The 16,639-nt window shown below is 46.5% G+C and overlaps 1 protein-coding gene and 1 long non-coding RNA gene across 5 annotated transcripts in view; both read right to left on the bottom strand.

The window, feature by feature from the left end:
* ATP6V0A2 (ATPase H+ transporting V0 subunit a2) overlaps window positions 1–16,639 on the bottom strand; it is a 45,169-nt gene that overhangs the window by 14,162 nt on the left and 14,368 nt on the right. For all 4 annotated transcript variants that reach the window (XM_040444046.1, XM_040444047.1, XM_040444048.1 and 1 more), the window contains exons 7-12: window positions 10,402–10,484; window positions 8,560–8,653; window positions 7,664–7,876; window positions 825–975; window positions 448–584; window positions 18–205 (exon numbers count right to left, since the gene is read on the bottom strand). In XM_040444046.1, the coding sequence (XP_040299980.1) occupies window positions 18–205; window positions 448–584; window positions 825–975; window positions 7,664–7,876; window positions 8,560–8,653; window positions 10,402–10,484 (866 nt within the window). The remainder of the gene's footprint in view (window positions 1–17; window positions 206–447; window positions 585–824; window positions 976–7,663; window positions 7,877–8,559; window positions 8,654–10,401; window positions 10,485–16,639) is intronic.
* The window catches only part of LOC121010410 (uncharacterized), a 2,693-nt gene continuing 896 nt past the window's right edge, over window positions 14,843–16,639 (bottom strand). The window contains exon 2 of the long non-coding RNA XR_005781140.1: window positions 14,843–16,449. This is a non-coding gene — a long non-coding RNA (uncharacterized LOC121010410). The remainder of the gene's footprint in view (window positions 16,450–16,639) is intronic.

Raw genomic sequence — 16,639 nt, 5'->3', positions numbered from 1 at the left:
GGGTAACACACACTTACTTCCAGAGCCCCATCTTCTTCTGCTCCGCAGGGGTGTGGCTGGAACTGTACATGGCTGACACGCTCCACCCAGAGCCGAACAGGTTGACCGACTTTGAAAAGCAGTCGTTGTAGATGAGGCCCGTGTACACGGAGAACAGCCCCATCAGCAGGAGGATGTATCGGCCATTGAAAAACATGCGCATGATCTGTGAAAAGCAGGGCAGGTGAGCAGAGGGGGACCGCGCGAAATCGCAGGAGCGGGACCCACGTGGGCCTGGGACTTCTCAGAGGGCTGGCGTGGGGGGCGTCACCGTCACACAGAGACCACAGGCCCGCACCCCTTACGGCTCCGTCCTACAGTGACGCTTACTGCCAAAAACTGACATTTAAGATCATCCCTGCTAACTACCCAACCAGACGTGAGGAGCTGCGGTGTTTGTAGTCTCACCTCTTGTGACTGATTTAGTCTGGGGTGGTTTTCATTTAACACCAGCAAGAGGGCAAACAAGAACATCACGAAGCCATGTCCGAAGTCTCCGAACATCACGGCGAACAGAAAGGGGAAAGTGATGATGGTGAAGAGAGCTGCGGGGAGAGCAAGACGCTTGACTCACCGGAGGCAGAAAATTCTAGTTAATTCCAACACCCGACCTTCTCCAGAATTCTCAAAAGAGAACAGACAGGTTCAAGGGAGCATTTTACACTCAGGACAACGACACAACAGCAGCAGCGAGCCTGTTTCCCCAACGCCTGTCACAGCGTCGTGGGGAGAGGCAGCGGCAGTGGCGCACGAGGCAGGAGGATGGACGAGGTCACACCGCCCACCTGGGTTCACTTCTCTGTAGCTCCCGACTCCATAGGCGTCCACAATGTTCTGAAAGCCCTCGGTGAATTTGTTGGTGCGGATTAGAGTCGGGGGGGTTTCTTTTGTTGGGATGGTGTTCATAAATGAGGGGATTGTAGCACCGCTCTCTCTCTTTCACATAAAAAGAAAGAAAGGAAAAATTAGTACCCAAAATCCCGTTCCACGACCACGGGCTCCCTGCTACGGCGAGGCTCTGCGTGGCCACGCGGACAAGTGCCAACCACCCTCGGAGGCTCACGGGCAGAGGGGGTGACAGCAGGAGTCGGGGGGGTGGCGCCGGGGGGCTGCAGTCCTGCAGAAGAGTATGGTGGCCAGGCTGCAAGGACGGGAAAGCGGACGGAGGGGCTAGGGATGACAGGGACAGGTGGATGACGTGGTCTCAGAATCACGAACATAAAACTGAAATTTAATATTATGCCTCATAAAAACATTCAAGAGGAATCTGGAGACAACTACAGTATCTAATAAAACCGAAAAATAGACAAGAATAATCGTCAATCCCCATGAGGGCTTGATCCCGGGAACCGGGAGATCATGACCTGAGCTGAGATGAAGATTCGGACGCTTAACCGACTGAGCCGCCCAGGTGCCCCCCTTGAGTATCTTAAACAGGTTCTGCAGAGCTAATATACAAACAGACGATGTATTTACATTATATGTAACATAGAGTTCCCTTTAGTATCTCAAACGTATATTCTTATGTATGAACATACGTTATGTCTAACAGAATTTCCTTGAATATTTAAACACGTTTCAGAAAACTAATTTCATTTAAAAGTGATCAAAAGAAGAATGCAGGTCAGACTTTTATATAAAGTTGTAGTTAAAAAAAAAAAAAAAAAAACTGAGCAGAACATCCCTCTGAACAATGAAAGCATGCCAGAAAGACATACTCACAGAAGAGATGACAATTTAACTTACTATATCAAAGTGAGCAGAAACATTACAAAAATAATACCTGATATGAAAAAAAAACCCACAAAGCAGAATAAGAGTCTGAAATGAGGTGACAGAACTCAGAAAAGTATTAGAAGAAAAAGAAAAAAATATGCAGAAACGGGACAAAACTAGAAAAAACTCCAAGGTGAAGACACCTTCCTAGTAATAATGCTGCAAGAGAAACAGACAAAAGAATGGAAATTTTTAAAAATCAAAAAGTAAAGAAAGACAAAAAGGATTCAAGGAAAAGTGACAAACACTGACGATAAGAAGGTTTAACTTAAACAGAACAGCAGGTCCCGAAGGAGAAAACCAGAGCAAGAGAACAGAACAAATACTAAAAACTATAGTTGAGAATTTTTCTGAAACTTTTTTTAAAACTACATATTGAGAGAACACACCGTATATCTGAAAATACCAACCCGGAATAACAGAATCAACACACAGTCTAGTAAAATCACTGAAAAAAATCCTTAAGCGTGTGGGCAAAAAAAAAAAAAGAAAGTACCAAGACTTATAAGGAAAATTCTATTAATATCAGGCTTTTTTGTTAGCAACGCCATGCCAGAACAAAATGGAATCACATGTTTAAGACACCCATGGAAAACAACAACAAAAATTTTAAAACACGAGCCCAGGATTTTATTTCCAAACAACAAACTTCCGATTATAAAGGCAGGAGGCATACACTACTACGAACACGGGAGAACTCAGGGAGCACTGTTCCCACGAGGCCCTGCTCAGGACTCGGAGAACACACTTCAGACAGCCAGAGCGGCTACAGCACCCAGAGACAATGGAAGCACCAGAACTGCTGATGTCCCCAGCAAACTCCCTCCCAGTGGCAGCAAAAGGCATGGTCTAGACATCAGCCAACCCACAGGTACATGTGATGCAGGGTGACTGTCTGGTTTTCAGCAACGAGGAAATGTGGTAATTGGCTGGTCATGTCTACGCAAGCCAGCCCTCTTCCAAAAAAAAAGTAAAAGTCCATTTGTGCCGTCAAAGAATTATGTGACGAAACGTGACTAACCAAAAAAACCTCATATGAAAACTTGCTTCCTTAGCTGTCACTTGAAACTTGTAAACCTACTATTTCTAATGAAGAACTGGGTTTTGATGCAGGAAAAAAAAAAACCTCACAGGAACATGGCAGACTGACACCATGGCCCGGGAGTCAGGCGCTAGAGCCTACTCTTCAAAGTTCAGAAGCCATACAAGCGAATTGATAAGTTCAACTATATTTAACAAAAAACTACTGCATGACCAAAGCAAGCCAACAAACAGAAACATCAGAAGACGAGTGGCAAATTGAGGACAATATTTTTTCTCATGTCACAAAGAGCCAACAGAAATTAGTAAGAAAAAAACCAACAAACCAGTAGAAAATGGGCAAAGCGAAAAATAATAATAATTAAAAAAAGGGGGGGGCGCTTGGGTGGCTTAGTCCGTTGGGCGTCTGACTTTGGCTGAGGTCATGATCTCGCGGTCTGTGAGTTCGAGCCCCACGTCAGGCTCTGCGCTGACAGCTCAGAGCCGGGAGCCTGTTTCAGATTCTGTGTCTCCCTCTCTCTCTGACCCTCCCCCGTTTATGCTCTGTCTCTGTCTCAAAAATAAATAAACGTTAAAAAAAAATAATAAAAATAATAAAAAGAAAATGGGCAAAGCAGAAAAACACAGAGCTCATTAAAAAAGGAAAATTCAAATGGCTCTTAAAGATTTTCTTTTAATTTTAATTTTTTTTTTTAAATGTACATCCAAATTAGTTAGCATATAGTGCAACAATGATTTCAGGAGTAGATTCCTTAGTGCCCCTTACCCATTTAGCCCATCCCCCCTCCCACAACCCCTGCAGTAACCCTCAGTTTGTTCTCCATATTTATGAGTCTCTTCTGTTTTGTCCCCCTCCTTGTTTTTATATTATTTTCGTTTCTCTTCCCTTATGTTCATCTGTTTTGTCTCTTAAAAGTCCTCATATGAATGAAGTCATATGATTTTTATCTTTCTCTGACTCATTTCACTTAGCATAATACCCTCCAGTTCCATCCACGTAGTTGCAAATGGCAAAAAGATTTCATTCTTTTTGATTGCTAATACTCCAGTGTGTGTGTGTGTGTGTGTGTGTGTGTGTATACCACATCTTCTTTATCCATTCATCCATCAATGGACATTGGGGCTCTTTCCCTACGTTGGCTGTTGTCGATAGCGCTGCTATAAACATTGGGGTGCATGTGCCCCTTCGAAACAGCACACCTGTATCCCTTGGATAAATGCCTAAGTAGTGCAATTGCTGGGTCCTAGGGTAGTTCTATTTTTAGTTTTTTGAGGAACCTCCATCCTGTTTTCCAGAGTGGCTGCACCAGCTTGCCTTCCCGCCAACAGTGCAAAAGAGATCCTCTTTCCCCGCATCCTCGCCAACATCTGTCGTTGCCTGAGTCGTCAATGGGAGCCATTCTGGCAGGTGGGAGGTGGCATCTCATGGTGGTTTGGACTTGTCTTTCCCACATGTTGAGTGACGTCGAGCATTTTTTCATGTGTCGGTTGGCCATCTAGATGTCTTCTTTGGAGAAGCGTCTATTCGTGTCTTTTGCCCAGTTCTTCACTGGATTATTTGTTTTTTGGGTGTGGAGTTTGAGAAGTTCTTTATAGATTTTGGATACTAACCCTTTATCAGAGATGTCATTTGCAAATATCTTCTCCCATCCTGTCGGTTGCCTTTTAGTTTTGCTGACTGTTTCCTTCGCCGTGCAGAAGCTTTTTATTTTGATGAGGTCCCAGTAGTTCATTTTTGCTTTTGTTTCCCTTGCCTCCGGAGACGTGTTGAGTGAGAGGTGCTGCGGCCAAGATCAAAGAGGTTTTTGCCTGCTTTCTCCTCGAGGATTTTGATGGCTTCCTGTCTTACATTGAGGTCTTTCATCCATTTTGAGTTTGTTTTTGTGTCTGGTGTCAGAAAGTGGTCCAGGTTCATTCTTCTGCATGTCGCTGTCCAGTTTTCCCAGCACCACTTGCTGAAGAGACTGTCTTTATTCCATTGGGTATTCTTTGTCAAAGATTAGTTGCTTTGTCAAAGATTAGTCGAAGATTTGCTTTGTCAAAGACTAGTTGGCCATACGTTTGTGGGCCCATTTCTGGGTTCTCTATTCTGTTGCATCGATCGGAGTGTCTGTTCTTGTGCCAGTACCACGCCGTCTTGATGATTACAGCTTGGAGTATAGCTTGAAGTCTGGGATTGTGATGCCTCCTGCTTTGGTTTTCTTTTTCAGATTGTTTTGGCTATTCGGGGTCTTTTCTGATTCCATACAAATTTTAGAATTATTTGTTCTAGCTCTGTGAAGAATGCTGGTGTTACTTTGATAGGGATTGCATTGAATATGTAGATTGCTTTGGGTAGTATCGACATTTTAGCAATATTTGTTCTTCCTATCTGGGAGCATGGAATATTTTTCCTTTTTTGTGTGTGTCTTCTTCAATTTCTTTCAGAAGCTTTCTATAGTTTTCAGTGTACAGATTTTTCACCTCTTCGGTTAGATTTATTCCTAGGTATTTTATGGCTTTTTGTGCAACTGTAAATGGGATCGATTCCTTGATTTCTCTGTCGCTTCATTGTTGGTGTAGGAATGCAACCGATTTCTGTGCGTTGATTTTATATCCTGCAACTTTGCTGAATTCATGAATCAACACTAGCAGTTTTTTGTGGAATCTTTTGGGTTTTCCATATAGAGTATCATGTCATCTGCAAAGAGTGAAAGTTTGACCTCCTCCTGGACAATCTGGATGCCTTTTATTTCTTTGTGTTGTCTGATTGCAGAGGCTAAGACTTCCAATACTATGTTGAATAACAGTGGCGAGAGTGGACATCCCTGGCTCGTTCCTGACCTTAGGGGAAAGCTCTCAGTTTTTCCCCATTGAGGAGGATATTAGCATTGGGTCGTTCATATATGGCTTTTATGATCTCGAGGTATGCTCCTTCTATCCCTACTTTCTTGAGGGTTTTTTATCAAGAAATGATGCTATATTTTGTCAAATGCTTTCTCTGCATCTATTAAGAGGATCATTATGGTTCTTGTCCTTTCTTTTATTGATGTGTTGAATCACATTAATTGTTTTGCGGAAATTTAAACAGCCCTGAATCCCAGGTATAAATCCCGCTTGGTCGTGGCAAAGAATTTTTTTAATGTATTGTTGGATCCAGTTGGCTATTATCTTGTTGAGGATTTCTGCACCCATGTTCATCAGGAAAATTGGTCTCTAGTTCTCCTTTTTAGTGGGGTCTCTGCCTGGCTTTGGAATCAAGGTAATGCTGGCTTCATAGAAAGAGTTTGGAAGTTTTCCTTCCATTTCTATTTTTTGGAACAGTTTCAAGAGAATAGGTGTTAACGCTTCCTTAAATGTTTGGTAGAATTCCCCTGGAAAGCCATCTGGCCCTGGACTCATTTTTTGGCAGATTTTTGATTACTAATTTGATTTCTTTACTGGTTATGGGTCTGTTCAAAGTTTCTATTTCTTCCTGTTTCAGTTTTGGTAGTGTATATGTTTCTAGGAATTTGTCCGTTTCTTCCAGATTGCCCATTTTATTGGCATATAATTGCTCATAATATTCTCTTATTATTGTTTTTATTTCTGTTGTGTTGGTTGTGATCTCTCCTCTTTCATTCTTGATTTTATTTATTTGGGTCCTTTCCTTTTTCTTTTTGATCAAACTGGCTACTGGTCTATCAATTTTGTTAATTCTTTCAAAGAACAAGCTTCTGGTTTCACTGATCTGTTCTACTGGTTTTTTTTGGTTTCAATAGCATTAATTTCTGCTCTAATCTTTATTATTTCCTGTCTTCTGCTGGTTTGGGGTTTTATTTGCTGTTCTTCTTCCAGCTCCTTAAGGCGTAAGGTTAGGTTGTGTATCTGAGATCTTTCTTCCTTCTTTAGGAAGGCCTGGATTGCTATATACTTTCCTCTTATGACCGCCTTTGCTGCGTCCCAGAGGTTTTGGGTTGTGGCAATTTTTTTTAATGTTCATTTGTTTTTAAGAGAGAGACAGAGCACAAGCAGAGGAGAGGCAGAGAGGGAGACACAGAATCCGAAGCAGGCTCCAGGCTCTGAGCCGTCAGCACAGAGCCCGATGCGGGGCTTGAACTCACAGACTATGAGGTCCTGACCTGAGCCGAAGTCGGACGCTTAACCGACCGAGCCACCCAGGAGCTCCTGATAAAAAACTTTTAACCTCATTCAAAGTAAGAGAAACGCAGTAGCTGATACCATCCATCAAAACTGACCCAGCAATTCCATATCTGGGCCTCTCCTCTGACAGATCTGTGTGTGTGAACCGCCACGGCCAAGTGGCGGTTGCCACGGTGGTACTGGTCACATCAGGCACCACGCCGCCTAAATGAGTAGGCAGCCAGGTCCCCAGGCCATGGCACATCCGTAGAGCAAAGTATTAAATAGTATAAAAAGTAGGGAAGTTCTATTAAGTGAAAAGAACAGAATGAATAACCAGCAACCTTCCGTGAAAGCAAGAAGATATCCATTCGTACGTGCTTACCCTTCAGTTAAGAAACCCAAAGACCCAGCAGAAAACAGCCCTTGTCTCTGAGGTGACAGGGTAGGAGGAAGCCACTTCACTGCGTCTCTTCTGTTATATGTATGTTTTACTTCTCTAACCACACGACCAGAAGAGCCAATGAAAGCCGCGTGCGCACGCACACGCCCTCGGATGACACGCTCTCCGGGGCATCGGTCCAGGACAGGAGTCAGCACAGCCCTCTCCCCGCTCCCAGACACTCCCACGCTCCTTGGCGTCTCCCGGGTTCTCAGGCGTCCCCAGAGCAGCCCCGGTCCCTCCATCTGGTCCCGGCCGCCTTACCGACCCCTCCTCGAGCGCCCGGCGCAGCTCGTGCAGATCAGCCTCAGGACACCAGACTTCGGCGATGAGGCACTTGTTGGTCACGTCGAAGCTGCACATGTTCAGCATGTGGTAAATGGCTTTCATCTTCTTCACCTGGATGACGTGGCTGTAGACGGATTCGGCGGCTTTACACAGCACTTGCCTTAAATAATCCTCGGTTTTGTGGAGCACCTGCGTGGGAACAAACACAGGCTTTCCCAGCTTTTGTCCCCGGCACCGGCCCCTCCTGGGCTCATTCCGTGTCTTCCCGGACGCCAGGACCACCAGGCGGCGGGCGGAAAGCAGCCCAGCCGATCGGATGCTCTCTCGGGAGCTGCCCCTCCAGGACACAGCCCCCAGGGCACAGGAGGTGGCTGGGTGTTACCATCTGGGTGCCAGCACGGCGGCCTGGCTGGGCCCACGGAGCTCCCATCCTACCCATTCATTCCCAGTCTCGGCTCAGTGCCCGGTCAGCCCCGAGAGCCACCAACTCCACCGTGTCACATTCGGGCCTGAAACCCCCTTTTGCTTAGGTGGGTGGGAGCCCACTTCTTGCCGCCCAGAGCCCTCGCTGATACAAGGAGGAACGGTCATTGAAGTAGTGAAGGCAAAAAAATGACAGCCACCACTTTAAACGGGTCGCCTGTCTCCTGCGATGACCAGAGGATCTTCTCTAAAGTCCCACCATCACCACCTAGATTTCTCACAGGTGGCTAAAATAAAACTTCCACGAAGAGGAGCGAGGTGAGTCACTTTCCAATCTCCCAAGAACATCTTGATTTGTCCACAACCAAAAGTTTCCACATGGAAAAACAAGGTAAATGGACCTGTAAATGTTTTACACACCTCAGGTAAGGAGGCAACGGTTTACTCACAGTGTAGAGATCCTGAATCCGGGTATTGAGCCCCTCCTGAATCTCCTTCCGCTCCTCAGCTGTATTCGGGTAGGGGTAAACGTGGCAGTGGTAACTACAAGACAGAATGCAACAGTCTCAAGCCCGTCAGGACCAGGAGAGGCGACAGCAAACACTAGAACCGAATTCAGTGCACCACGTGGGCACATCTCCCCCCAGAAAGGAACAAAAGCAGCCTTCTGGGAGAGAAAGGTCAGACACAGGCACCTGCCCGCACTGAGGCCTTGTACACGGAGACATTCGACAAATGTCTACGGGCTTCAACACATTTAGCACGCTCTCTCTTGGTTCCGTGTTCCCTCCCTGCCCCGATCGTTCCCGGAGCTTGCTCCCCATTCCAACTTTCTGAAATCCACCCCAATCCTTGGGCTGGGAATTCATTAAACAGGTTTGAACACACAACGGTCATTACTTTTAAAAGAAAGAGAAAATAAAGGGAAGGGGAGAAAAAAAAAAAGCTCCGGTGTCCTAGCAACTGCTTTGGACACGTGGTGGGTGCAGGGAGCCCCTCCCTCGCCTCCCAGGGCCCGTCTTCTTGGGGGGCTGCGTGGCACCCGAAACACACGAGGTGTGCCTCCCTACTGCACTCTCCCTTCTGCCTTGACACCTTCCTGCCACACTTAAGTGGCAGATTGTAAGTTCTGACTATTAAAATTAAATACTCACTCTAGCCTTATCCTAAGCAACACTGTGTGTGAAATCATGGGCTTGTGTGCTGGTGACAGTTTTTCTAATGTACACTGAATAAACATCTATGAAATTAACAACAGGTTTGTCCATGTAACACTTAAAATTACTTTCCGTATCACCGGTGACAGAGTATCCGACTCTGGGAAACACTTTATAAAGGAAATACCAAGCCCCAGCCTCACCCCCACGGGAAATAAGCCATCTAAAAACAAAGGGCATTCTTTTGACTTTTTTGTTTGGCTTTTCCTATTTTTCCACTGTTGATGAGAACAAGTCACAGAGAGATTTCCGTTGTGACACTCCTTAGCGCGTGGCGGTGGCCGACGCTGCACGGGAGTGTCTTGCCTGTGTGGCCTCAGTCCCGAAGCCCAGGGAGGGAGGAAAGTGCCGCTCCCTCTTACAGGGAGGGAGCCTGGACGTGGTGACTTACCCAGCCCGCCCTGGGCGTGGGCGGTGAAGCCACTCAGTCCTCACCACTCACCGGGCCTCCTCCCCCACAGTGCAGAGAAACCTGTCAAACACCGAGCAAAAGAGGAACCATACGCTCAGTGATGACACACGGGCCTCTGCAGAGCTCAAAGCCACAGGAAGGCACAAAATACTAAAACGTGACTCCTTCTTGGATTATCCTTAAGCCCTGATTCCCAAAGAGAAAATAAAATCTAAGAATGTTATTAAACATGATCTCTACTTCTCAATTATTTTAAGCGTAACGCTGACAAAAGGTGACGAATTGAATGTTTAAAAACATGGTATCACAGGGGCACTTGGGTGGCTCCATCAGTTGAGCGTCTTGACTCCTGATTTCGGCTCAGGTCATGGATCTATCTCACAGTTTGTGAGATCAAGCCCCACGTCGGGCTCTGTGTGGACAGCATGGAGGCTGCTTGGGATGGTCTCCTCTCTCTACCCCTCCTCCTGCTCATGAGCACGTGCTCTCTCTCTCAAAATAAATAAACAAACAAACACGGTATTACAGCAAAGATACATAACAGAACGCAACAGGCTTTGCACTCACCGTATTTCCCTTCAAACACGGAGGGGTTTTTTAAGGAAAACTAGAGACTACTGAATACAAAGAAACACATCAAATGAAATGTTTCGTGTTCTTACCAATCACATATCTTCTTAACCTTGTGGCCAATCTGCTCTCCCCAAAAGGATATTAAAAACACATACCACTTTATGACTTCTCCCTAAAAGAATAAACCGGGATCACTGTTACTCCTGTGTCCAGATCTCTGAAAACCCTGGCAGCAAAAACTCTGTTGAAAAGTGCATTGGTTCATTCCTGTAGCAGATGCAGCCATCCTGGCCTCTGCAGACTCCGTCACCACACTTCACCCAAACTGGCCACGCGGTATTCATGACCCTGAGAGCAGTACGGGCCATGGCTTTGGCCATTTATAGACACCGCAGAGCAGCCCGAAGTTGGAGCCACTCGGTGTGCGTACTCCAGCTGAGGTCAAACAGGGCGGCTCTCTGCCTTCTTGTTCCCTCTCATCCTGTACACAAGGGTCCTTTTCATGGTTTGGTTAGGATCATGTCTTTCAGATTTGTGCTCTTTGTTGCAGGTTTCACTATCTAAAACGGTCCTCAGGCAGAATGCTGACGTGCTAGCTAGCGTTCCTGAGCCCAAGAAGGCAGTGAAGACAGAGAAAATGCGTGGGTTAGATAAGGTTCCTTCAGGCGTAACTCATAGTGCTGCTAGCAGAGTTCAGTGTTCAATGAATCAATAATACACACTAAATAGCAACACACATAAAACAAGGTTATTATTGGCTGGTGGACAAAATGTGACCAGAGGCTCACAGAAACCTAAGGCTGCATTTCTGCTAGGACGGTGGTTCAGTGTCATTCATTCATGTGTTCGTGGAGACCCTACAGAGCTACCGTAAATACTGAGAATTGACTATATTTACAAATATTCTAGACGTAAAACTGGATAGGTTTTTGGCCTACTTCCCAGGCACTGTTCTAGGTGCTAGGAATATAGAACTGAACAAAAGAGACAAAAATCCCTGACCTGGGAGGGCTGGGGAGCTCGTAGTCAAGTTGGCAGCGAGGGACACAAAGAAAGACACAGCATACCAAATGGTCGTTAAGTGCTGTAAAGAAAACAGAGCTGGAAGAGGAGAAGGGAGGGGAGGCTGGGGTGGTGATTTTAAATAGGGTGACCAGGGAAGGCCTCCCTGAGAAGAGCGTTGGAGCTTAAAGGCGTGAAGGAAGGGAGGGAGCCGTGCGGCCACTGAGGGAAGGACCTCCCGAGGCCCAGGAGAGCTCATAGAGAAGCAGGAGCAGGGAAGGCAAGGCCATACACGGAAGGGGCGTGGACAGGTCAGACATGTGACGAGACCACAAGAGGTGACACTGCAAGGCTCTGGGTGTTTTGCCAAGTGAGACAGGAAGCCACTGGAAGGTTTTAAGTAGAGGAGTGACGTGATCTTATGGGGATTGTTCTGGATGCTGGGAGGAGGGAGCACAGCAGGGCAGTGGCCGGGGCAGGAGCTCAGGACAGAGGCTCCTGCAGAATGGATGTACCTGAGGTGCGGAGCAGGGTGGAGGTGACGAGAAAGGCCAGAGTCTCTTCCTATTCAAAAGACATGGCCAATCACTCCGCTACAGGATTAATCATGAGGTGTGAGGAAAAAGAGAAGAGTCAGGACGACCCCCAAGGCTCTGGGCCTGAGCAGTCGGAAGGACTGAGTAGCCCCCTACCGAGATGGGCATGCCTGGCAGGGCAGGTAGGAGAGGAAAGATCGGGAGGTCCAGTTTTAGGCACCCGGTGGAAAGGTCTTTCAGATTTTTAAAAGAGACACAGAGTAGCCAGTTATACAGAAAAGTCTGTTTTTGAGAAGAGAGGTCCAAGTTCTAGATATACATTTGGGAGGCAGTATTTAAAGCTGTGAAATTATACAGGATCCCTAGGGGCAGAGAGAGGAGAGAAGCAGTCTAAGAATCGAGCCCTGGGCCACAGGAGGCGGGGGAACAGGCTGGGGAGCCTCAGAGAAGCCCAGGCAGGTGGGTCCCAAGGCAAGGACAAAGGGTGGCCAGGGGGTTGCAGGAGATGGTTGATGTGGTTAGGAGACCAGTTACACTGAATAAATAAGTAAACTGAGCGATTCATGAAATACGTTGAGGATAAGGGGAGCCAGATTTCTCACTTGTCAGAAAAGAGCTGGAAAAAGGTTAAGTCTAGAAAGAACTGATCGGAATTTTAAGTTATAGTTGCAACACATAGCTTTATAAAATATAAGCACAGGGAGCCACAGAGGCGGTTACAGCTGTGCGTGCGGACATGTGCGGGTGTGTGTGCGTGTGCGTGTGTGCACACACAGATGCTACCGCTGGAAGGGCCCAGAAACAACGACACTCCCGTACGCGGTGAGCACTCAAGCACCCAGACCTTTGTAAACACCGTCCACTAAAAGGAACCAGGGGTCCTTGGAGAAATGGCTGGGTCCAGGCCAGGCACCGAAAGCCCAAGATGAAGCTGGAATGTGTTGTGCTGCCAGAAAGTAAGGGAATGCTCAGTGAACGCTACCGACAGGCCAAACGACACAGGAACATGTGTGAAGGGACCTTCTGTAGCTGAATCAGGGACAATTTGGGCATCCAAATAAACACTGAGTGTGACAGATTACAAGTCATTAAATACAATGGGAAGCCATGAGTCCATGGATGCGAGAGGGGGGAAGCGCTACCTTCCGTGGAATCGCTAGTAAGTACAGAAGGAATGATGGAAATCGAGAACCCACATGGTTACCACGTGGCAACCATGACGGAGGTGGCAGATTCGAGGGCCGTCAATGGTCGCTACAGGTGGTGGGCAGGCTGGTGATTGGGACACTAGCACCACTTGGAATACCTCCCTCCAAGCTACTAATCAATCACAAAAGGCAACACGATGCCATGAAAGCGGAGGAACCCGGCAGACGGCCACGTGACCAGGTCGACGTTACAGGCCCGCACCTGACGAGATGCGCTGAGATGGCCAGAGCATCACTTCCAAGGTGTCTCTGCCAAGAACATATGGCCTGAGTCTGGTGGTGACGAAAACATCAAGTGGCCCAGAGGGATGGGGTCAGCCTGTTCCAGACGCGACTACAGACCCAGGGAAGGTGCTGGATCAGGAAGGAAGAAAGGCAAACTGCTGGGAGGTGGGCATGGCAAGTTCGGAGTGTTCAAAAGAGCTACACCCGTGCTCTTTCCCTCTTTCGGAGGGGCCCTCCGTGGTTGTGGAAGAGTGTCCTTGCTTGGGGGTACCCGCACTGGAGTGACCCCGGGGGTGACAGAGTCTATGGCTTCCTTGTAGAAAGTGTGCAAAGAGCCTAGAGAAAACGGGAAGAGACTCACAGAGAGAGCACACGGGTGACAGAGCAAATGTGGGAACCTGTTAACGACAGGGAAATGTGGGTGAAGGGATATGACAAGTCTCTGTTCTCTTCTGGCAACTTTTCTGTAAACTGAAATTATTTCAAAATAAGTAATTGAAGAAACAAAACAAGGGGAAGAAAGAAACGGCATTTATAGTACACCTGACCTCGAAGATTCCATAACAATTTTAACAATAGTACCATGTCAACCACCTCGGGCGTAAGAAGGCACAGGGACAGTTCACAACACGAAATACAAATCATAAAACCCAGTGAAATCGCCGGAGTCCAGCATCGCATCTAGAAACCAGACCGACAAGGGGAAAATGGCCAGAAATAAGCTCTGGGGTCGGTAATGACACTAAGGGATCAGAACACACAAATCCTAGAACCGGAGAAGAAGTTGCCAAATCGAACACCCAGAACAAGCACTAAAAGAATAACAGACTGAAATGTCAGCAGTGGCTCTTTCTGAACAGGACCACAGGGGATAGATTTTCCCCTTCACATTTTCGGTACTGTTCCCAATTTTCTACAACCAGCATGCATCTCTTTTGTAATTATGGAGAAATTGCTGTATTTTCAGGATATACATCTCTCTAATCCACTTCTCTTCCTTCACAGGTACTTAATGCCTTTTCACATAGCTGGTAAAAGCCTGCCATAAAAGAGCTTAGAAATATATAGAAAAAAATTGTAATTTGAATGAAAGTTCTGCATGAGAATGACTGATAGGTCCTCTTAATAAAGAAAAAGCTCAATGGCGCCTGGGTGGCTCAGTCAGTTGAGCATCTGACTCTTGATTTTGGCTAAGGTCATGATCTCATGGTTGTGGGGTCAAGCCCATCATCAGGCTCCCAGGTGAGCTGAGCACAGAGCCTGATTAAGATTCATCTGCATTCTTCCTCTCTCAATCTCTCTTTCTTCTGCCCCTCTCCCTCTCTCTCTTTAAAAAAAAATAATAGAGGCGCCTGGGTGGCTCAGTCGGTTGCGCGTCCGACTTCAGCTCAGGTCACGATCTCGCGGTCCGTGAGTTCGAGCCCCACCTCGGGCTCTGGGCTGATGGCTCAGAGCCTGGAGCCTGCTTCTGATTCTGTGTCTCCTTCTCTCTCTGCCCCTCCCCCGTTCATGCTCTGTCTCTGTCTCAAAAATAAATAAACGTTAAAAAATTAAAAAAAAAATGATTAAAAAAAATAATTATAAAATAAAGGAAAAGAAAAAGCTCAAAAGAATAGGTAATGCCACTGCAGAATGGTTTCTATCTTCAATTTTACATATAGAGGTCATAAAGGTCACGGCTGAAGGACAAAGAAACAGATTGCTAGTGGCAGCTACAGGAGCCACAAAAGAGTAGAAAAGATCACAGGTGGACGGTTAATCAACAACTTGACTGATTAGATTTTCACACATTAGGTTAAACATGCGTGGTTTTTTCAGGCTAAAGTTTATGAAAATCCATTTCACAGCCAAATTCCTCTTTATGTGTCACAACTACTATGGGACATACAGTAACCTTACAGCCAAAATTCCTGAGGCAAATTTAGAAAAACAAAAACAAAAACAAAAACAACCCACAAACCCTTTCCTCAAAATTAAGAAGCTAAAGTTCCTCTTCTACCTTTAATAGATCAGTTCATCCTCATTTAGAGCAAATAGTTATTTTTATTGTAAAATCTAAAAAAAAAAAAAAATCATAGAGATTTTAAAAAGCGATGATGGCTCTTTCTCTCTCCTGCCCCTCTGCTTCCCTTCCTGAATAATTCAGTCCTAAAGCCTTAAGTGCATGTGCAGGGATGGACCCAGAAGGAGGAGAAGACCAAAAATGGCCTGGGCAAAGCCAGAGCTGAAGCAAGGTGGGCAGAGCATCTACGTAGGGGAGCGGCCCAGGCAGGGTGAGGAGGGCACCCACACCAGGGGCCCACCTGGCATGGGGAACTCAGGGCTCCGCACAGGGGGATGTGGGGGTGGCAAAAATGAGACACTGACGGGAAGGTCGGTTACAGGCGAGAGGACTGAAAATAAGTAAAAATACCACAACAACAGGAGCCGAGTTTCTCACCATCAAAGGAAAACGTTACAAAAACAGAAATGGAGGAACTGCGACTGAATTCTGTGGTGTTGGATTGGAATTGGATGCGAACTCACAGTTTTCAGTATGTACGCACAGGCCCAGAAATAAAGGGGTGTGTGTGTGTGTGTGTGTGTGTGTGCGTGCGCGCCCTAGAGCTGTCCAGTGACAGACTGGGGAACACAACTCCTCAATTAACAACGGGCATATCCAGAGACTACACCTTGGCTTCTAAATACCATTCTCCACTAAAGAGTACCAGGCTCGCAGAGAAATGGCCGATTCCACGGCTGTGTGAGGGGATTACAAAATGAATCTGGACAGCTTGTTGTGCTCAAAAGCACAAGTGCCCCAAAAATGATGGCAGCACAGAAAAAAGGACATAACAGCCAGCCTGAATGGGCCCCGAGTGGCCAAATCTAGAGAATTTTAATATCAAAATAAACAATTACAGTAAGAGTATAATTCACTAAATCAAATGGGAAACAAAAAACTGAAAATCTGGTAAGGAATGGGATAGGTACAGAGTTTCAAAGCACTTCCCCTAAAACACTTATTAATTATAAGGAAAAGGAGTGACTTCACACTGAAGTCGAGGAGTCACCACCTCGGCCAAGTGATCAAAGCGACGTTACCAGCAATGGGACAAACTAAATCGTGCGCCCACGAGGATGCAGGGAGGAGAACATAGCATCACTCCTGCAAAAGACGCACGACCTTAGCGTCCGACTTCAGCCAGGTCACGATCTCACGGTCCGTGAGTTCGAGCCCCGCATCAGGCTCTGGGCTGATGGCTCGGAGCCTGGAGCCTGTTTCCGATTCTGTGTCTCCCTCTCTCTCTGCCCCTCCCCCGTTCATGCTCTGTCTCTCTCTGTCCCAGAAATAAATAAACGTTGAAAAAAAAATT

This window comes from Herpailurus yagouaroundi, unplaced genomic scaffold (assembly GCF_014898765.1).
Source record: "Herpailurus yagouaroundi ecotype Mexico unplaced genomic scaffold, PumYag 191, whole genome shotgun sequence".
Classification (NCBI taxonomy): Eukaryota; Metazoa; Chordata; class Mammalia; order Carnivora; family Felidae; genus Herpailurus; species Herpailurus yagouaroundi.
Note: the sequence above shows the minus strand (reverse complement) of the source record. Positions and strands in the feature narration are given on the sequence as shown.